The sequence below is a fragment of the Morone saxatilis genome, unplaced genomic scaffold, assembly GCF_004916995.1.
Source record: "Morone saxatilis isolate NCDOM2014 unplaced genomic scaffold, NCSU_SB_2.0 Contig24, whole genome shotgun sequence".
In the NCBI taxonomy this organism is placed as follows: domain Eukaryota; kingdom Metazoa; phylum Chordata; class Actinopteri; family Moronidae; genus Morone; species Morone saxatilis.
The window spans coordinates 15,222,064-15,244,560 of record NW_023339807.1 but is presented as its reverse complement, the minus strand read 5'-3'; the positions used below and the strand labels follow the sequence as shown (position 1 = coordinate 15,244,560).

The following is a 22,497-nucleotide window of genomic DNA, read 5'->3' as shown; positions in this document are numbered from 1 at the left end:
GAACAAACTCGAAGACAGGCCGCACACACACCACACGCTTTGCCAACCGAGGCTCTCTCGTATCAACTCGACACTCAAAATCTGACTAAACTGCTTTCGTCGAATTGGGCGTTTTTTTGGGGTTCGCGGTTTGTTTCTCCTTTTCGCCTTTTTGTTTCATTTTTAATTTTCTTTTGGAAAATGCTAACAGTCGGGGTTTCGTTAGCATTAGCTCACTGCCGTGGGTGTAAAATTGGCGGCACGAAGAGGAAGGGTGGGACGATGTGGAAACAGTTGTTCTGTCTTCTGCAGTGGGGCGCGTTCTTGCCCCGACTGGAACACAACGCATACACGAGGCATGCCACGCACACACACACACACTGTCACACATTTAAGCCGATGGCTGTGCATGTATAGTTACACATGCTGCATGTTTTCCTGACTGCCAGTTGCCAGAGGACATGCTCTGTGTTCTAGCAAGTCATACCACTATGACCGCCATTTTTGTGGCGCCAGCGTCACCATGGACAAAATTATGATGTGTGGTTGGGACACAACTAGGTTGTCACTCAGGTTCAGTTTTTGCACGGGAGAATGCTGATTTAAGCCGATTCAAAACACACACATCACACACAGCTGGGTAAACTCAAGGGCATTATAACATTTTTAGGTTTCGGAAAAGCGGCGTGCTTCACAGACAACCACTAATTTGATACCGATTGAGCCAACTGTTTCTCCACTTTTCCCAAGTAAATTAGAAGGTTGCGAATTTTAAAACATGTTCATAGCGGTCGCAACGGACATTTTTTTTAATTATTATTAATGTCTGCCCGCCTCAAAACATCCACATTAAAAAAAAACGGGTACTTATGTCAGAAAAGGTTTTTAGTGATATACGTTTTGCTTCATTTTGCTTCATTTTGTTCATTTTTTTTAATTGATTTTAGGAAGCTTTTTGATAACATCTCACCTTTTTTATGCTTGCTGTTTTATCAACCCAAATTAAACTTGAAAAGGACAGCTTACATCAATTAATTTTTGGTCATTTTAATTTGCCATTCAAAATGTAGGCTTTATAAGCAGGGAAACGCCGACATTTTCAAATAAATAATTAACCATGGACCTTTGCCTTGCTGGACTTTATTGCTGCAAGTTACGCAGCAATATTTAAAGGCATGAAATAGTCGCGGAAAATTTAATTCTTTGCCGTTGCCCCTTGCTATTGATTTGTCCTACAAACAATACTCCGAAAACTACAAGCCACATTAGACACCAGATAAGCGCACACACACCAAGCCCTCAGTGGGAGAGGCCCTTAGACCCAGCATGCCTATTTAATGCTTCGTTAACCCTAGGGATGGTGTTAGTGGTACAGACCTTTGCGGCAGTAATTTAGGGGCCTCATGGTCTGTCAGAGCACATGTTGCTGCAGGAAGACCTGCTAGGTACAAAGATGGAATGTTTCAGGACAAAACCACAGTGTTTCGCTGCTAAGCCTTTTAATAACATCCTTTCTCCCTCTGTGTCGACTACAACAGGGATGAGCCTCGGCAGTGTCCCATTTCCTCTCTCATAAATCTCAGCTCAATCGCTGCTGCATGTGGGATAGGGTGGTTAGTTTTCCTGCGATACAATCAATACACGCTTTTCTTCGTGTGTGTATGTTGTGCTCTGGGGTTGGGTGTGTGTTGTGTGTTGTGTGTTTTGTGCATGCTTGGTGTGTTGTTTTTGTGCACTGCTTTTGTGTGTTTTTGTGCATGCTTGGCTGGTGTTTTTTCGTGCATGCTTGGTGTGTTTGAGTGACCATGCTTGTGGTGTTTGAGTCTTCGGCGTTGCCGTGTCAGGAGGTGGGGTTCCAAAGCGCCCGTGAAGAATCGCATTTAATAACAGGCTGCAATTTGTGCAAGCCCTCGATCCCGGTTTGCTGACCACTTCCTGTTCCTTCTCTCACTTGACTTGTTTACACGGGCGGTTCCTTTCTTCAGAGCGGTTTTAACCGCTATAACTACCTGTATTCTTTTATTTTTTTTGTTTCCTTTCCTTCCTTCTTCTTCACCAAGGCTCTCCCACCACCCCTCCCACCCCATCCCTCCATCCTTCCCTCCATTATTTCCTTTTAGTCCGCCCCCTGCTGAGAAAGTGACGCCCAGACACAAACACCCCCCTATCCCGTCTCTTTCTCTCCCTCCCGTTTCTGTCTGTCTGACCTTGTTTCAATCTTTCCAACCTTCTTTTTTCTTCACCGTACTTTCTCACTCGGGTCTCCTCCGCTCTTCCTTTCATCTTCTGTCCACTTCTTGGTTTCGCTCTGTCATTTTGAATTTTCGTGTGTTTTTCCCCCCTTCTTTTTCATTTCCTGTATCCCCTCTGTATAATCTCGATCATTCTTACTCCTCCTAATTTACATAACACTATCTTTTCCTGTTGCCATGCTTCTCAAGCTCTTTTTTTATCCGACCTTTAAGAGAATTTGCATAGGGGACATATTTAGGGTTGCACAGCCAGTCAGTACTCATTTTTCATGGCGTTAGGCTTTGAGTAATGGTAAATACCTTCCCCTGGTCATTTGTCTGTTTCTTGCTTCTTTTGTTCCACAAAGCAGTAGCTTTATTGAGAAAGTTAAGCATGGAAAAAATGACTAATCAGCAACTTGTTTCTTTGCCTTAACTTTATCTAAATCTTCTCTTGCCTCTCTCTCCTCTCTCTCCTATTACAGCATCAGAGGGTTCAAAACAAATACAAAGTAGGTTGCAACATTATAATTTATTCTTTCTTCACAGAATATGTTTACAGTATTTACAGTTGCATATGTCATATTTCTGTGTGTTTTTGTCTCTGTCTCTCTCAAGTTCAAGTTCAAGTTCAAATGTGATTTATTTATTAGCATGATTAGTCACTGTTAGGTAGAATATGGCACATAATCTGTATGAAGGCATGGAAATGTGAAATGAGAACATACATGAAACCAAATTCTGATTGATAGAAAATTAATAGAAAGTATAAATAGAAATTAAAAAAACTTTAAGGGTTGGCAGACATAGATGCTGATTTAATCACAAACAATCACGTAAGTCAATATTTGCTTGGAAAAGCCCCCCAAATAAAGATTTTAGAACTCAAAATAATCACATTATTGTGGCACGAGTGAAGCATGAAATAGAAATATCTAAAGGTGGCATTAGAAATCCAAAATCTTCAGACATCCAAATACTATTGTTCTTTTTCACTGAACCTTAGCATATTACAATTTTTAAAAAAATCTAAATTAATGTAGTAAATTTGACAGCATTTCCCAACAAACTAGGGTGGCAGCTGGGGTTGCCAGGCATTTTGCCAGCCCTCTAGATCCACCCCAGCTCAAATGCAAAATCCTCTACACAGCCAAAAGTATGTGGACACCCAAACATTATACCTATACATGATCTCATTCCAAAACAACATTAATGTGCCACAGGATTTGGGGACTTTTTAGATTTTCTAGCAGTCAGCCACACAAGCATTAGAGATATAGGTAACAAGGCCTGGCTAGCGTTCCAGTTCATTCCAAACGTGCTTGATGGAGTTGAGGTCAGGGCTCTGTGCAGGGCAGTCAGGTTCTTCCATGGCTACTCCCCAAAACTCAGAAACGTACCACAAGCTGTTGTCAAGTTAGGAGGCCCATCATATTATAAACTAGAATTAAGAAGCTGAGCCCAAACCATGGAACTAAAAGTCGCAAGAGTGTCCACATACTTTTGGCCACAAAGAAAATCACAACATTTCATTCATAAACTTTCTTTCCCTCTTCCAGAAACTGCAACTAGAAGTAGTGTTTGCTCACTGAGGACCGTTTCGCTTCCAGCCCTCCTCATCCTCATCCTCCTCCTGCTGACTACCTGACTTCCTCATCCGTCCTCACAGCTGACCTCACATATATGTCCTCCATTGGATCAGGAAATACTACTCAGACATTCAAGTACACAATGCAATCTACGCTCAGACAGTGAATGACACAATGCAATCTATGCTAAGCTATCGCAAATGACACATATTATCTTGTGGCTGTTTACCTGTGAAATTCCAGAAAGAATCGGGTGTCTTCTCCAGAACAGGGCCACAGTGACTCAGGGACTGACACGCCGAATCACAGTGATTCATTTCTTGTTATTTTCTTTTCCCCACCTGTTGTGCGAGTAGTAGCACAGAATATTACACGTAGAGTTAGTCATAAGACTCATATCCCTCTCTGAAGCCAAAAGAACAATGAGTCTGTCAGGAAAAACTTTTTTTCTCTTTCTCATCTCTGTTTCTCATTTTCTATAATATTGTGTTGGATTTAGTTCTTTCTGAGAACTTGCCTCCAGTCAAAAAGTGGCCAAATAAACACATACTACTGTACAGGTTTGAGGTCACTCAGTGAGCTGGTGACTTTCTTCTTTTTCTTTACGTGGGCCGACATCAAGGGCTGACACATTTTAAACTGCCTTATTTGAATCTGAGTAAGATAATTGTGTTAAACCTTTGTAACTAATTAGATTTTGGAAATAAAAGGGTTTTAGGAGGAAATGTTCTGGAATAGTCATGCAGGGCTGCTGCGCCCCCTACTGGGATTAAACTGGTTTAACTGGAGTTGGACTGGGTTGGCCATGAACTCAGAAACTGGACACTAGATTTTGGTGCTAGATGGTGATAATGGGACCTTGGGCAGAGTTTGTCCTCTCTGTTTGAGAATCAGAGATTCAGAATAAAGCACAGAACAGAGGGGGTTTATGGGTAAATGGTAAGCATCAGCTCCTTTCGCTCCACTGTACACACTGCGGACCACTGACTTTGGTTGATGCCTCTTGACCAATCAGATGTGCACGTATGCAGACAAGCTTTTTGTTGTTTTTGTTGTTGTTGTTTTGAACGCAGGATCCTTGATTTTAGGTTTTACTGTATAGTTAATATATTCTGCAAAATGAAATATATTGACTACATTATTCAATGTTTTAGTGAGATCTGATCTCTGGTATTTAAGTGCAAAGGTCCGACAAAAAATATCCTTTTGCATATACAAACAATGATTTACGTTCTGGATATATATATGTATATACTGGTATATTTTCATTATTCACTGCTGCAATGTAGTTTTGCAAGTTAAATGATGGTGGAATTAATTTAATTATTATTATTTTTTTGCCAAATAATTGTTTTAAGAAATCTCTCTAATTGACTGTCGTCAATTGAGAAAAAATATCATAATGAATTTACAATTCATTTATTTTCATAATCTTAAATTGAAGTTAGAGATAATACAGTTGTGTATTTTTCATTGAATTTAAATGAAGTTTATGTATTTATGAAATTACATAAATTATTTCCCCACAATATTTGAGTGACTTAAGTTCAGAAAATCTATAGGTTAGTTTCTATCTTTAAAAAAACTACATTGTTAGCACTAATATATTTTTTTCTCTCTACATATTTGGGTCTCGTGCTGTAAATCACACCAGTCATGCAGTTGTTGTTTTTTTTATGTTAATTTCCTTAATGATGTTTGAAGATTTGTTAAATAATTTCAGTGATGTAGAATTTTACAGTCATGTAAACTTTAAATTGTTTTTTGATTTCTTTTTGCGTGTGTATCGTGTTCTGCTTTCACATTTTAGTGAAGAATGTAGCTTCTTCTGTGAAGAGCCAACTGCAATCTGAGCCTTTTTTTTCTACGTGGCAAAACAACAAAATAAATATGATTGCATTTAAACACTTCAAGTCGATCCTCATTTAACTTTTGAAAGTATCGATGTTTTATGTAACCGCAGGTCTCAGTGACAATACACACAACTTTACTTGCAGAACACACACATTCAGTGTAATACACAGGAGTACAGAGATAAGGAGACTTCTGGGACTTGAAATGACCTTGTGGTGTAAGAGGCCACTGTAATGTGAGTAACCTAGTGGAATATTGAGCTGAGTTTTTATCTATGGGCAGCCAAAGTCTGATAAGACTCAGATAACCAATAGACTCCCGGTATTAATAGACCCTGAAGCACCATTGCCAATACATCGACCTTTAAAGTAGTGGCTTTATTTTCAGTAAACACAGAACTGAGACTGAATACAGAGCAAGAGGAGTTGTTTTTGTTTTGCACTTTAAATATAGAAATGTACATCCAAATAAGCTGTAAATGTATTTCCATTTATGTCAGCTGAAATGTAGAGCCTCGTGTGAAGCCAGAAAGGCAATTTCCTGGATAATGGGGCTAATGCTCCTATTTCATGGTTTATGATCTCTTCTGATGACATGTTTGTCACTGTTGACGCATGTTATGAACTGCCTTTGATTTTGACCTTCACATAGAAATATCCAAAGCCTATGTTTTCATTCTTTTTCTATTGTGAATGATGAAGTGAGCGCACTAAAATCAGCAGAAAGTGGGGGGGGTACTTTTAGACCAACTTAAAAAGCAGCATCAGTAAACCGAGCCTGTATCCACTGTACGGCTGTTTATTCCAGCAAAAGCGTGCATAAACCAAAAGTGTGATATCAAGGTTTTTTTTTTTTTTGTATGTTTTATCTTTGACTGCAGACAGGAAATGTTTGAACAATCAAACCAAAAATTTATATTTTCATAATGTCCTTGTACTTGACAGTGTTGATGTTTTGAACAAGTCTGTGTCGATGTACTAAAGCTGGAACTGATCTCACCCTCCAAAATAAACTTCATAATTATGGACAGATGTTGCCATATTATATAAATTTAGAAGATCATGAAAACCTCACGTCAAGGCTTCCTCTGAGGCTTACTTGGGGAAGACTGTGATCATAAACAATTTTTGGGACGACAAACTTAGTTTTTAAGTATCTGTCTGAAAAAAAGGATCCTTATTGCATATCCATATTGCGGCTCTCCTTTTCCGTGACACTGTAATTACACTGTATCAAATTTCAACACAGCAGATTCTGTTGCCACAAGTTGGCCTATATCTAATTGGACCTCGGCTGAATATTTAAGACTCGGGTTGCCGGCGTTGATTACATCTTCCGAAATACAAAACTGTTGGCTATTAATAGAAGCAAACAATGCTTATATAGTTATATTGTAACTTTTTGAATAAAGACATATATTTAAAGTAGAGACTCGCAAATCTTTTAAGGGTTATATTATATTACACTTTTTACAACAAAAAAAATGTTGAAATAAATTCTAAGCTGTATAGAATTAAATAAAATCTGGTGAAGTTGCACCTTTTTCTTTTAGTGTTCAGCAGAGAGTAGATGTCTTGGACTTTCCTTGAATTTTGGAAGGGTTTTCTTCACAGTTTCTCAGTGTGTAATCAACACCTTGATCACATTCTTCTGCCTGACCAGTGTATATTTCACATATTTCAGAACCAAGGTGAACTGAGGTGAGGTGAGGTGAGAGGGCATCTGCAGAAAGTGTCCTTCTGAATACTTTGGAGAAGAAATGCTTTAAGCTCACAAGGTCCTTGAGAAAAATTGTGTTTAAACACTTTGAATTCATTTGTTGGTTTTTTGTTATATTTTATTGAATTCACAGCATCTATAAAAAATAAGCACTTCATCTCCGCTGGGCAGTGAAGTGATACAAGGCCAAGCTGGCTTTCTTTGGGCAGTCTGTCCTTCGAATCCTTCATCAGGTATGTTTTAGGAAAAAAACACAAGTAAAGAGAAGAATACAGTGTAGTAAGTAATGAAAGTGTGCCTTCAATTTGTATTATTCTAGACAAGCTTGTTAAGATGCTGTATTTATTTTTTAATTGAGGTTTAAATTATTTACTACTTTTGCTGTTTTGTGTTGACTGTTTTCACCGAGATGGGGCTGTAAATGTTATTGATGGGCAGAGCCAGTGGGAGATTTCAATGCAGCCTAAACTTGTGCTCCACTGATCTTTCCAGCTCACTTATCTAATATTTTTCATTTCTGCCCATAACTACCCACATCTGTCTACCTCCAAAAACCTTTTCGCATCAGGAAATGGGACTGAATTACAGTTTAAATCTCCTGACCTCTCAGACTCAAATGTAAAACATTGCATCTTTTAGCATGAAGATGCTCTCTGAACAGGAAAAGGGTTTTTTGTGTTGGGTGCCATCACTCCCACATGCCTGTAAACAGCTTGGAGTCTTATTTACTCCTGAAGGTAACGTCTCAGCAGTGTGTGCAGTAGTACATTGTCCCACAAAAGAGCTCTCAACAATGTCAAGATCAAGGGCTATGGTAAAGTCTCCACAGCAAAACTTGAAATCTCTTGCACATATTGCGTCTACTTTTTCAACACTTTATAATCAGATACAGTATATATTTCCCAGGGTGAATATCTGACCTCTCATGCAGTGGAGAGTAAAAAACTGACTTAATATGTTAAATCTGTGAAGTGGGTTATAACAAGCGGACCTGCTACTTAAATGCCTTTATATTCTTCAGAACAAGAAGAATATCCTCCATTATTAGTTCTGGGAGGTTTCCCTTCACTTCTTTTCCCAGCGACACATTTAGGAGTATTTCCAATGGCCCCTCACAGTTGATCAATGGTAACAACACACTTTACCTCATATACTTACAGAACTGAAACAGCAGTTGTTCTGCAACCATTATAGAAAATATTACCTTGTATAATAGAGAATTCAGCTGTGTTTACATTGGAGGCTTGGGCAGCCATTCTATAAACACAGAAACCCTAAAGCTTTAAAACCATAGTAAGGTAATTATAGTACTTAAGTATGACAGAGAATTATTGCTAGTTTACAAGTTTGACTGGGATAATCACACTAGACTACCCAAAAATTACCAGCAAAATCACATAGTTTAAATCATTTCTCAAATTGCAGATTCAAAATGTCACCCAAAAACCACTGAAGAAAATAATTTGGAATAGATGATGAGTCTATTGAAATAACACATTTGCATTTACACATTCATTACTGAAGATGCCACATCACAACAGACGCAGCATACTGCAGAAATATGTTGTTTACGCTAGGGTTAGGTGATGCTATCATTTGTTGCTCAGTGTTTTTTTGTGTGAGACTTTGGGCTGTGAAAGCCTCTGAGGATTATCATTGAATCATTTTGTAGCCTTGATGTTATTTAATTTCCAGGTGAGGTTTTTATTTCTCCTTCTGCTGTAAGCACACTTTATTTGTTCTAAATAAAGTCTAAACTATCTGTGTCTGCCTGTGGTAGTCTTATTCACATTTTTTAGACCTGTCAGTCAGCCAATAACAGTGTAACCTATGTCCACAAAGGAGGCACTTCAAGTGCGTCACACAGGACTGTGATGAATGTGGATGGACCAGATTATGACGTAGGAGAATAAATACACATGTTAACTGTTTTGGTGTTAAGCTCGAGTCAACAGATATAACCTACAGTGTATTGACTCACATGTCTGTTTTGTCAGTGTGTTTTCATTCACCATTCACATTTTCTATATAAGAGCAACTCAAGGACACTCGAACATTGCAAGCATTCATTTTTAATACTAAAAACCTGAACAAGATTTCAGGAAGGACATAAATATAACTTCTATGCCTGATTTTGGATATTTTACATTAATTCATACATAAAATTGGCCTCAGAAAAGGCCTGGCAAGACTATCTGAATGTTTAATATCCGGTCCTAATCTTTAAAAACAGGAATCAGTTGACATTGGCTGGGCCTTTCTAGTGTTAAACATCTCTCATCTTTCTAACACCCTGCACCATGTTTAAATTATGACTGCTGAGTGCAAATGAGCTCAAGTTGAGTTGTGCTGAGGTGATTTTTTCTCATCAGTTTTCAGCATGCTGGTTGAAGCTTCACAGACCCTGCCCCCCTTTATATTAAAGCAGCCCGCTGTGTAAAAGGCATTTCTGAACGCATCCCATGTGTGCGGCTACGAGCAGGGGGTCTTGGTTCTGTAGTACAGGACTGCGAGCTGTGACAAACTTAGGATTATGAGACTGGCTTTTATTTGAACGCACCAAAACCAGACACAAACGAGCTAAGTCAGTCACACTTCACATGGCAACAAGCAAAGCAGCCGCCTTCCTCGTTCTCCCTCCCACTTTCTCCCTTCCTTTCTTTCTCTCTTACTTTCATCCACTTTTAATGTGTGACACTTTGATACTGAACATCCTATTTCCCGTGTTCTGGTCGATTGGCTTTACATGCAGATGGGTTGGTAATTTGCATAGACTCAAAGGTCTCCCTTCTCTCCTGATGCTTTCTGACAACGGAGTGTCTATTCATCCTCTGTGTTAAGCATCCCTCCCAGGACATCGCCTGAATTGCTGTCTCATGCTGCTTCAAGTCTCGTTTTACACTGCAGGAACTGCTGAGGAATTGGATTAGGAACATATTCCTTTAGAGAAAAGCATCACAGTCACCAAGGCAGGCTTGCATCTGAAATGGATAGTTCACTCTGATATCAAAGCTTGTCACATGTTTTTGTACAAAGTGATCTTAAGTCATGCTGAGTCCATTTCACACACACACACACCGTTAGCTGTGGATTCTGTTATACCTTAGAGTCCCACCTGGGAGATTTCGAGAGTGTATCAGCAGAGTAGCAAGAAGTTATATGGACCTAATGCAGAGGAGGTTCTTCTTTTCCTCACATCACCTTAAGTGGCTGTGGTGATCATACTTCCGCCAGCAGACCTCAAATCTGTCTTCGGAGAACCAATTACGTTTAAATAGGCACAGGAGGAAATAAAATAGCCACTTTTTTTTATTCCTGCTTGTTCCACTTTCTCTCAAATGACTCAAAAGTTGCTGTATCCGAATTTCAAGAATGTTTTGTTTGCAGTTTTGTAGATTTCAAACAGGCCCTGTTTCAAAAGCACAGCAGTGTGAAATTAAAAAATAAGATATTCATAAATATGCAGTTGAGGAACACATACACACAAAAAAGTATTTTAGTCCAGATACTTTAAGGCCCCTAGTCAATACCCATATCCTCCCACTATGTCACCCAAAACGTTTTTCTGACTCTGTCTCCCAGGTCAAAATCAAAACATCATTTTGAAATTCATAAGGAGAACTGAACAAAAAAATGTAGAGTTTTAATACACAGCGAAGGCAGTGAGGGAGGAAGTGGTGTGATGACTACAGTAGATAGTTGCTGGATACAGTAGTGAAGCCATAACAGACATGAAGGATGAAACAGGCAAGTGAGAGTGATGGAGTGACAACTGAAAGAGGATGAAGATGAAACTGCGGAAGATAGTGGAACAAAAGGACAAAGGTAATAAACTTTAGAAAGATATCATACAAATGTCAAAATCAATTTAGCATCCCTGCCTCTAGTGACAGCTAAAGGCAGGGGTGGAAGAAATATTCAGACCTTTTTCTGAATTTTACTGTTGTATGTGGTCCAAGTGGAGCTGGTTTCAACTACTTTATATTGATTATGTTAAGCAAGAATGACTAGATAAATCTGAGGGGGTCCTGACATGATTAATGAGGGATACAAGAATAAAAAGTAATGCTATACAAATCTTTCTGCATTTTGGGGATTTTTTTACTCTTATCTTTGCTTTTTTATGAAATATTGGAGCAGTCCACCTCTTTGGGCCTTGAAGTTATTTAAATGAAACCATGTGGGAAGTTTTTTTTTTTGGTAAGGGGTCACATGCCAAAAGGTTTGGGAACCACTGATTTAATCGTAATAATCCATTTATAATAGATTGTGTTTTATAAGCGTATCATTTCTTTTGTAGATAAACTCTTAAACTGTAAAGTAACATACAACTATGGCTGTCAGACAAGTAGTGGACTATAAAGTACAATATCTGAAGCAGAAGTATCTGAAAGTATAAGTGTGTACACACTACAGTAGATATTAAAAGTAATTAGTTACTTTCCACAAGTAAGCAAGCATAAAGCACATGTATTATGAGCAAAGTAACATACTGTAGGTGGATTAATCAATTTGGCAACATTATGACAGTATTATAGAGACAATAAGAAATAAGCAGTTTATTTATTTATCAACTATTAGTAGTACTCCATTATATAAATGTACCCTGCACGTATAAGACGGTTAAAGTCACATAAAGAGTCAGCCTCAGACAGTCTATAGGAATATAATTTTCTTCAACACAAATATCATCATTCCAGACAATGTCCCGGTGTTTTTTTTATCGCACCACCAAAGCACACACCATTACATTTCTGCCGTGATTATGAAGCCTCTGTTCATTGCCTCTTTTATTACTGTTATTATTAATAAATCAAGCAACCCGTGAAGCCCGGACAGATAAGTTAGGCAGGGGGTACGGAGAGGGAGAGAGGGAGGAGGGGGGGTCTGGAGGTGGTAATTGCTGGTGTAACAGTGTGTGCAACCCCGCGGTGGCCTCGTAAGCGACCCGCTTTATTAGATCGGCCGGTATCGATCCTCGCTGCGCGGCGTTGACTAATCTCCAGGCGGGCAGAGAGAGGGAGGGAGGGAGGGAGGGGGCGGATCGATGAGCCTGGATTCAATCATGTCTGGAAACAGAGGAGGTAATTTTTTCTGTAATCACGGCTGCTAAATGGAAAAAGTGAGAACAACGCGCCCGTGAGGTGCGCGGAGGGAACTGCAGCATCGGGGTGGAGGTTTCTCCCAGTAGAGAAAGTGCAGTCTGCAATTATGGATATTCAGTGTGAGACACAGATAAATCAATAATCTGCCTGCTGGTTGACCTTCACTAGTGTGTCCGCGCTGCTGCACACAGTTTCTAAAACCTGATTTTCTCACCTCGACAGAAAACCTTTTCGCATTATTTACTAATACATTTTGATAGAGGTTGTCTTTCCGGGCAGATTGTTCTTATTGGATTTAGAAACAAGACAAATGGATTCACAAATAAGATAAATCAAGAGCGATATTGAATGCCCTACACACGCTGCCATCTGTATGCAAGACTCCTTCTTAAAATAGTAACATGACAATGGGAAAAGATGACATACATTGATGTTTTATTCAACAGCACAGAGAGCCATTACTTAAGGCTGAGACTCACATGTATAAACAAATTGCGCACACACACAGACACACACACTTCACAACCTCATTCTGCAGATGTTCACATATCGAGACTTCAAAATGTCTGTGTCATGTTTCCCACAGAGGTATAGATAGCGTAGGGAACTGATCTAAGATCTGAAAGCAATCTGGCTCCGTCAGCAACAGGTGATGCAGTAAGAAGCAACACTACGTCAGGCGCGCGAGTTCCGCTCCTCTTCTTCATTCTCCAGAAGGTAGGCTGGCCTGTATCGCGTAACGCCCCTCCCATCCACCACCTGGAGGGCTGTGTTCCGACAGGTGTTGTCCATACTGCCCAGTGACGTGTACCTGCAGGACGACACAGACGTTTAAGACGAAGGATTCTGTGCTTCAGCTCTTATGTTGTGCAAATCTTAAAGAGTGGAGGATACAGAACGGGGCAAAGACTGAATGTGTTCTTACCCTTTGTCATAGAGAATACAGTATGGCACATATAACGTCCTCAAGAACAACCAGATGTCATGATACGTCCAGTCCTGTAGAGTGTTGGAAAACATAAACTTAATTGGTTTGTGACTGAAGGGGAAGTCATCCTCTGTGGATTCCTTTGCAATAAATTAGGTCAACTGCTGAGCATGCTAGTGTTTCCCGTGTAAGTTCTATATGTAGCATTGCGGCTGTCACAGTACGACCACTAATGCAGTCTGGAAAACCTGCATAATGTAATTCAGTCCAGCATAACAGACCAACAATAACTTGAATAATTCTTTAAGCTTTTAATGCGAAACATTTGTTGAGAATGTGTCACAGAGGTTTGGACTCACATCACCAATTTGTTTTGGGGTTCTATTGGAATATTATATTGTACAGGTGTACCTACTATTTGTTTGTGTGAGAGCGGCAAAAGAAATTGGGTACAAAGTATTCATAACATCATTTAAAGGTTCACGGATGCAGTGGTATTACTGCAGGGCTATTGATGTGCATTAAACTGTGCAGGTGTTATATTTTGTCCACAGTCCTGTAGATCTGCACGCTGAAATTTCAGTCAAGATGACAAATAACATTAAGTGTAACAAGGGCAAACTGCCTGGCTAGTGCAGGGAAAACAGATTTGTATTACCAGTCAAAAAGCAGTTTCTCCTGCAGCGCTCTATACACTGTAACTTTAAAACGTGGGGAAACTGAAGGACTGCTTGGTTCTCATTTTTATAATTAATATCTGCAGGTGCTCTCTAAAAAAGTCGTGTGAGGTAAACCTCAATGTCCAGCTGTTACTTAAGTTTAAGTTGTGTTTCGGTTACATATACACTTTTTGACTTATTATGAATTTGAATACGGATCGGAAAAATACAATAAGAGAAATACCAAAACATAATGAAACAGTATATCTATTTAAGTTGTGCGGGCGCATGTGTGTGTGTTCGGTGTCTCACTAGTAACGGGTTGACTCTCATGTAATCCGGCCAGCCGGGGTCGGTGGGACACATGGGTGTGAGAATGTGTGAGTAGGGGTCACTCCTCCTGGTCCCCATCAGGACGGCTTTCAGCTCTGGCCTCCTCTCCTGCACCTCGCTCAGCGCCTGCCGTATACTGCCCTCCACAGAAAACAGCTCCAGGTCATATCTATGGGAGACAAGAATCGCCGAATAATCAGTTGCCGTACTGTAACGTGAACGAGAGAAGCTTAATACACAACTATTTTGACTGGTAACACAAGTTAAGTATTAAAATATATATATAATAACTATAAGCTGAAATGTGTTTATGAACATTATGCAAAGGAATAGACTGGTGGCGCACCTTTTAATCGTATCCTGAAGGAATCTCTCCATTTCTGTGAACGGAGAGACAATACGGATATACAGAGCTTTCACCTTGTCTCTACCAACTGGATACCGCCTGAGAGTGACAGGAGAGGGGGAGAGAAAGGGGGAAAAAACAGAGAGAAATGGGATATTAAAAAAAGATAAATAAGTTCCTTTGTATCCACATCACCAGCTCTCACTGTCCAATGCAGGTCAAGAAAAGTCCACACAGTAGTCGGTCCAAGAGAACTCATTTACTTCATCGCCTTCTACTGTGAGACCCCGCTGTGCAGACGAGGTATCATTATGTTTTTAATTTGAATCTCCCTTTCATCTTTTCTCTCTCAGGTCATTTGTTTTGGTCCTGATTAAACCATCCCGACTCTGAAGTGTTTCAATTGTCTCATCTGGTCTTCTCCCCTCCTGTTACCGTTTCAGCGCTGCGTAGTAGAGATGCAGCAGCGCCGTGCAGTCTTTGCCTCCGTTGAAGCCGACGCAGACTTCCTCTGTCGAATACTGATCCAGTGCAGCCTCTATGGTTTTCAGCGCAGACATAACTTTATCACCCAACGGTGTGCCTGTGGGAAACGAAATCCATGATAGCAAATGTAGTCAAACAATATAAATGGTCCCTCATTCTTATGTCAAATTCAGAGTAAAAATATCTGCTTGTCCTTTGTCTTATTTTATTCATGCTCAATTCTATCCTCTGCTCAGTCTCATGCCAGGTATATTCTTTTTTTTATAAACCACTATGATTTTATAGCGATAATTACTTTAATCTTTTTGCTTCCTTTATAGGTCCCAAAGCCTGTGTAAAGTGAAGTTCTCTGTAATATTCACTTTATATTAAGTTTAACTATCATCTCTCACCGCTGTTGGCCAGTGTGTACACCTCCGCAGGGGCAACGGACACCGGGTCAGTGACCAAGGGTACCACGCTACCCTTGGGCAGCATGTCTAGCAGCTGTTCCCGGGCTTTGTCCACCTCCTCTTGGCTATCCGAGTCCAGGACCAGCCTGACTCGGTGATAGTTGCTCAACCAGTCAGGGTAGGAGCCCAGAGCCACTTTCTGGCCCCAAACAGCCTGCAGTTTGGTCAGCACAGGAGCGATCTCTGCCTCATCTGCATCCACAAACACCTAACGCAAAGATCTTTGGTTAGCTCGCTTATGCTATTAAGACGAAGGATTCAGATGGATTTGTAACGGAGAGGTAAGGTCATGGTGTTACCTCACGAGAGTGAAATGTGGTCCCTGAACCAGCAAAGAGGTGCTCCAGCCCACTGAACGCCCTCTCCATCAGAGACGGGATCCCAGGAAAGATATACACGTTGCGCACGCTGACCTGGGCGAAGAAGGCGGACGCATCATGTACTGAAAGAATACATGGGCTCGGCAGTCTGCGTTCTCATAAAGCTACAGGTTTATTGTGTATTTTCTGTTTCAGGTACAATGACCAATAATCTTAATTTTAATAACATGTATTTTAAGGTAGTTAACATCTTGAAACTAATCTTAGTGTCGTTCTGGTTACTATACAGTTTTTAACCTCGTCAAAGAATCTAGTTTCTGTTTAATATGTCCCTAATCTCATTAAGTGATATTAATTTGATATTGTGCCAGTTTCTTATTTTGAAATGAGTTGCTGAATATCTTTTTTATTCTACTTGAAAGAAGTGCTTAATAAATGGAGTTAATGCACATATTTAATGTCGATACATAATTTCATTACTGGCACTAATGATTAATGTTGCATCTCTACCTGAAACTGTTAACAGTATAAATATAATTATAAGGCACTACAAATGTTAACTATGCGCACTACGAAGATCTTCATTAAGGAAAAATATCAACATGTAATATTCGAATTTCAGCAAACTGCAAGACAAATACTTTCAGGTGTGTATTCCTTACGCTGCTGTTCCCTGTAAATGTTCGATGTAATTATTCTGCCCACTGTGAGCTGCTTTTCACTCCTGCTGTGTCTGGTTAGCAGTTGATGTTGCAATCTGTCCTCTAAAATAACCTCAGAACAGGATGGAACAGACAGAACATTATGTGACTGGGAGGAACATCTTTCTGATAGTTCTGTCAGCTAAACAACTTTTATTTGCCCCAAAAAAGTCGACTGAAAATGTGGTTCACAGCAGATTTCTGGGCCGATTTTAACTAAGACTGCAGCGAGTCAGTGAGTAGGTGGGTCCGGATCCTTTATAGCTTGGAATAATTGGATCTAATTTAGTGTTTTATGACAACATCCACAGCATTTAACAACTGCAGTTTGATGAATGAACTAAGCCAATCTTCCTCCATCCTGCCTTCACTCACCAGTGGGTAGCGGAGCGGTTGTCCGGTCTGAGGGTCAGTTCCGTAGTTGAGTTTGGCTGAGCGTGGCACCATGGCCAGCTTCATAGCAGCACTCTTCTTGTCCTCCACCCCAAAGAATTCCTCAACCAGCCGAGCGAGCTCAGGGTGGGGATGTAATTCCTCTTGGAACGCCATAGCGATGCTCTCAAAGGTGACATCGTCGTGGGTGGGGCCTATGCCCCCCGAGGTGATGAGGTGTGTATACTGAGGCGAAAGGAGCGCCACCTCTTTAGCAATGACCTCCTGTTTGTCTGGTATGACCGTTATGCGCTGCACAGACACTCCCAGCTTCCGTAGTGCTCGTGTGAGAAAAGTACTGTTGGTGTCCAATGTGTGACCCTGAGAGATGAAGAACGAGAAGAGACAGAAGTTTGTTTTTCAACTGCGTATTTCCACCCACGGTTGAATGTTACATTCAAGGACTTAACAATGACTCCAAGGTCTTGCTTGAGGAAATTTCAATGACTCACGGTGAGCATGTTTTGAGGGTGACACATGGCACTGACAAAACCAAAGGCTTCATATTTAAATCATGATCACGTCACGTCAAGAAATAATGGTGAACTTGTCCAAAACTAGCACTGCTGCCACATCAAATAACGTCAGTTTTTCTGAGGATATGAAGTGTGGATCTCAGACTGAAAAGATGTCAAGAGTGCTGAGACATACTGATGAAGTAGGGTGTCATGCATTAGAATGCATATATTAATAAAAGCATACTTTCAAGTTTGCAGATCTATTAGAAAAAAAGCGAGGGTTTATTTTCATTCCACAAACTTTCAAGGATTTTCAGTGGGATCCTGTTAATCAAACAAACACAGCTTCAAAGTGAAACTAACCACCAAGTATCTTTTAACACTCAACTACCTTGAGGATCTCGTCTCCAATGATGAGAATGGCTGCAGTGGGAACATCCCCGTTGGCTGCAGAGGACGGACTGGAGCCTTGGTGGTTCGTGGACATGGTTGCGTCACAGAGTTGAGCCGCCAGTCTCCTCACACGCACCACTGCTCTACTCAGCTTGGGAAAAGCAAGCCTAGAGGACAAGAGAGAAACGCTTACAACACTGTTTATTAACTATCTGCACTTATGTCTGCGTGTATGTTTTGTGTAAGTGTAAATGAAGATTAAATTAAATGTGTGAACTGCGAGTGTTCAGGTATCAATAATGAACAATGCCACAAATCTCCCTTGTCAGTAGCAACTGTATCGTGACGTACAGCCAGTTTGTCATCGTTTTCTGCTTTGGTGGGTTTCTCTGTATACTTTTCAGTGATTCTTTGTGACTACCAGTTATGCCAGAGGATCTATAAAGTTCTTTTTTATCCTTACATCAACATGAAGAATCCATATGGAGTATCCCAAAATGTTTCACTACAGTTCAGGCCCTCTTCTCCTTCAAAACTTGCCTCCTACCAGGGAGTATCTTGGAATAAACACACAAAGGAGCAAAGGATTAGAGAGAGAAAGAAAGAAAGAAAGAAAGAAAGAAAGAAAGAAAGGGGGAGAAAAAGACATGGTGACAGACAGAGCATCAACTAACAGTGACTCCTTGTCCGTTGTTTTTAGACATCAGTCAGCTGATATGGCTTGGAGTTGAAGTTGAACAGTGCATGTTGAAAGAGGTTAAAGAAATGAGGAGGTGTGTTTACGACACTGCACTTGGATCATTACAACTCATTTATCTCTAGGATATCAGAGAATCACTGACATTGATCCACCTTTATACATTGCAAGTGTGGTCTATTAGGTTGTCGTCCACAAATGAAGCCAAACGTGCTGAGAGGAGTGAAGACAAATACTCTGCCATGAAAGTGCATTGAAGAAAACTGTGAGGTTTCAAAGGTTTAATGGACAGCTGCCAGCTATGTCCAGCGGTCAAACGAGTTAACGTACAGTCAGTGCGTCCTGCAGCCCTCACCGGTATTATAGTTAACTATCTCTGTTTATGTTAACGTCCAGCCTCCACGTTATTTATAACCTATAGAAATAACTGCTGTGATTTACAGAAACATGCTACTATATCCCTCACATGACTGCACTTTCCAAATTGTTACGCAATTTGGACACTTGCAAGTCAGCCGACGTGACGACAAGGTGAAACGAACCTCGTGCACATACGTCCCCCCTCATAAAACTACCGCAAACTACGTATTAACGCATATCAATGAAAGCGTCAGGTAATTCAATGACACGTTTGAGTTAAATGTGGCAGTTCTCCTTGCTACGTTACACAGCTAAGCCATTGTTGGGGACACTAGCAACAAACAAGCACTAGCATTCACTTACATGGCGGCTTATGTTCGGTATATACTGCCGTATTCTTCACTACCACATATTGTGAAGAAACACATAATATACTGTTTTTTTATTTTTAATAATGTGGTTACCTCAAACGGGAGGCAACTTACTCCTGAGCCGCATATTTCCTCGTTACGTATCCGTGTAACCAGCGTCGTTAAGTGGCTACATGTCGCTCGTCAGCTGTCCAATCACAGACAATAACAGGATTCCAGAATGGTGCGAGAGCCAATCAGGTTCACGGGGGCGGGTCTTAACGGGCAGTCTATTTATATACACGGAAGTAAGTAGTCACGTCGTGCCGCAATCGACGAAGACGTTGCGGAGAAATGTGTCGCTTGGCCACAGTAAATATGAGTATTATCTAAACGTACGGTGCCGACAACTCTTTTATCTGCGAGCTGGCACTTTGCACCATCTCCACTTGGATAGCATGATGCTAATCATCAACGACTTATTTCCCTTTGCCCAAATCAACAGTGACACTGAGATCACTGCAGCTCGTCTGCCTCTGCTGGCTGGAGGAGTCAATAACAGATGAATGACCCCAAAGTACCGCGTCTGCTGCTGTTTTCCTCGCCTATGGGTGGCGCACGAACAACTGGGTTGTGTTAAAACAAAGTGGAATTGCATATTTTCCAGTGTGTTATTGGTTTGATAGTATATTTGTGCTTATATGTACAGAATAAAAAGGGAATCAATGTATTGCTTCATCTTTGTGCATCTATGCCCTCTAACCCAAATAGCACCAAAGTGGCGGGCAATAATATAATAATTAGCCATCAGAGCATTTAAGTGTAATATAATATTCCCATGGTGTTTATTATAAAGTATTGCAGATGGCTCTACAAATAAATGTATGTGGAGGCCCTTTTTTCCAGAAAAAGCTAAAAACTATGAAAAGTTATTATTATAAAGTTATTATATGATAAAACATACTCATGATAAGTCTAAAATAATGGAATGATAAAGTCAGAACAGAGACAAAATTATGATATAGAGAAGACAATTGTAAGATAATAACATATATTATATATTTTATAATGCTTGACTTGAAGAGTTAGCATTTTCTATCTAGTATATATTTTACTTCTGTCATTTCCATAGCTTTTCATACTTTTTTTCCATGGCTGAGATAAGCTTATATAATGTGTTGAACGAAATAAGCACATATGATTGCACAGTTCCATACAAGTGTCCCAGAAAGTGAGTCAGCATGAACAATACCAATACCCCGAAACTGGAGCAGCTTAACGGAATTCAGCCATTTACACGTGCTTTTTCAGCATGTCAAATGGGGCTTCTGGGAAAAAGAGTCTATTATATCTAAATACAGACCGACCCTGAGTGCATGTGAGAAGCTCCACAGGAATTGTTGATGGTATTTCCATTGTTAGGGTATTGCTTTCACTCTTTGCATCAAATTGAGCTTGTACGAAAATCACTGTCTTTATATGCATTAATACTGTGCTAATGGAAATGAGGTGACTAAAGGTACCAGTGACTGTCAGAGACACAACAGCAAGAATATATGTTAATTTTGTCTTCCCCATTTATATCAGTGAGGATGGAGCGGCTTAATAACAGAAACACCTCTCTGTATAATACAGTTCAACAAACTCTACATCCTCCAAAATGCTCATACAGTTGAACCAACACCTCTCCAAATAACAAAAACTGAACATGACTTTCATGAAAGTAAGTAAAAAACAAAAACCAACAACAACATGTTCTCATGTGGTATTTATTTAAAATGACTTACGTTTTAATGCTTTTGGCTCGCTATCTGGGATTTCTACTTTTGCGCAATCTGCACTGAATGGGCCAGGTGCAAAACAGGGCCACACACACACACACACACACACACACAAACACAGCCAGATGACGTTGCCAGTTGTTCACGGAAGTGGCTTCTGTCGTGGCTGCGGAGGGGGGAGGCAGGGGGAGGAGGAAGGGAAGGAAAGGGAGAGGAAAGAAGAAGTTTAGACTCATCTCTTATGAAGTTAAAGAAAACTGTGAGGCGCCTGCCGGACAAAACCATCGACCCTTTGTCCTGGTAGATGACATTAAGCTCAAGTTGGTGCAGCAACAGCTTGGTGGGCAGGAGGGGCAACTCGAGGGAAAGGGAGGAAGAGAGCTGGTAAGTTGCTCGTTAAAGTTGACCACACTTTTTTTTTCTCTTCTCTTTTTTTTTTTTCTTCAGGGGCATGGATTGTGTGTGCGTGCTTGTGCGTCAAGTTGTACATATGAGAAGGGAAATGGTTCATTTAGCCTGCTATCTTTGCGGTGCCCACGGAGAAGCATTGTTCTGTCTTTGTAAAGTCGTGTGTGTCATTTATAAGGCAACACAGTGTCGTGTTCGCCTGTCCGGGGAGGTTGGGGGGGGTAAGGGGGGGTTAAAAAGAAATGTAGCTCATGATCAGACTGGGGCTGTGCACACACGCGCGCGAGCTAAATGTAACACGTCCTCGCGCTGTCAGACGAGTTTTCACGTTCTTTGTTGTTGTTGTTTGAGCTTTAAAGTTTCAGGAGGTGCCAGTCGAGCCACATTGTGGAGTTTCACAGCCACTGTTGAAGCACTGTGGTTAGGTTAAAATAGGCAATGGTGAGAACTGTGTGGCCCCCGAACCGAGTTTATGCTTCTTCCAGCAAATGAATAGAGAATAGGTCATAAAAATGGCCTTTCTGGTTATCTGTTACACACAGCGGTGATATCAAATTCAGAGCTGAAATAATTAGGTGATTGAGCGATGAGTCATTAGACAGTAAATGAATAAGGAGCTAATTTGATATGCTGACTTTTTTTAATGCAAAAATGACAAACATTTGCTGGTTCCATATACTTCAATGTAAAGATTTTGTGTTTTATATGATAGTGAAACTGAATATCTTTGTAAGATCTCACCTTTGATCAAATGTTTACTTGTCTGATGGTTTCTAGACAAAAAGAAAATACTTGGCATGTTAATTCATGAAATTAATAATCAGTTGCAGGCCTTATGTCTTCTGAAGAAAAGGGTCCTGGTAGTGTCAGATTTGAGGTAATCTCTTCAGGTCAATGTGTACACACACACACACAC

The 22,497-nt window shown here is 40.4% G+C and overlaps 3 protein-coding genes across 8 annotated transcripts in view; 2 read left to right on the top strand and 1 right to left on the bottom strand.

Annotated features, from left to right (window-relative positions):
• si:dkey-246i14.3 (ephrin-A4) overlaps positions 1-6,642 on the top strand; it is a 33,117-nt gene extending 26,475 nt beyond the window's left edge. Inside the window, exons 4-5 of one of the 2 annotated variants that reach the window (XM_035671608.1) lie at positions 2,696-2,722; positions 3,770-6,642. In XM_035671608.1, the coding sequence (XP_035527501.1) occupies positions 2,696-2,722; positions 3,770-3,858 (116 nt within the window). In that variant the 3' untranslated portion in view covers positions 3,859-6,642. The remainder of the gene's footprint in view (positions 1-2,695; positions 2,723-3,769) is intronic. The other variant, XM_035671610.1, reaches the window with a different exon arrangement.
• Positions 6,643-12,890: 6,248 nt separating this feature from the next.
• Positions 12,891-19,605, bottom strand: flad1 (flavin adenine dinucleotide synthetase 1). 3 transcript variants are annotated; one of them, XM_035672888.1, is made up of 11 exons: positions 19,507-19,605; positions 18,449-18,542; positions 17,984-18,152; positions 17,078-17,455; positions 15,981-16,094; positions 15,622-15,889; positions 15,179-15,326; positions 14,744-14,842; positions 14,377-14,566; positions 13,403-13,476; positions 12,891-13,288 (listed from the first exon to the last, which is right to left on the bottom strand). In XM_035672888.1, exons 2-11 carry the CDS (start codon positions 18,454-18,456, stop codon positions 13,153-13,155), a joined length of 1,584 nt encoding a protein of 527 aa, XP_035528781.1. In that variant the 5' UTR covers positions 18,457-18,542; positions 19,507-19,605; the 3' UTR covers positions 12,891-13,152. The 3 variants fall into 3 exon arrangements, with proteins under 3 accessions (XP_035528781.1, XP_035528783.1, XP_035528782.1); XM_035672890.1 differs by having other exon boundaries at positions 19,528-19,594; XM_035672889.1 differs by having other exon boundaries at positions 19,406-19,561.
• Positions 19,606-21,319: 1,714 nt separating this feature from the next.
• Positions 21,320-22,497, top strand: part of shc1 (SHC (Src homology 2 domain containing) transforming protein 1) — a 21,713-nt gene continuing 20,535 nt past the window's right edge. Inside the window, exon 1 of one of the 3 annotated variants that reach the window (XM_035672866.1) lies at positions 21,320-21,557. Coding sequence is in view for 1 of the 3 variants with exons in the window: in XM_035672865.1 (XP_035528758.1) it covers positions 21,478-21,557 (80 nt within the window). In the remaining 2 variants the exon portion in view is untranslated. The remainder of the gene's footprint in view (positions 21,558-22,497) is intronic. The other 2 variants (XM_035672865.1, XM_035672864.1) reach the window with 2 other exon arrangements.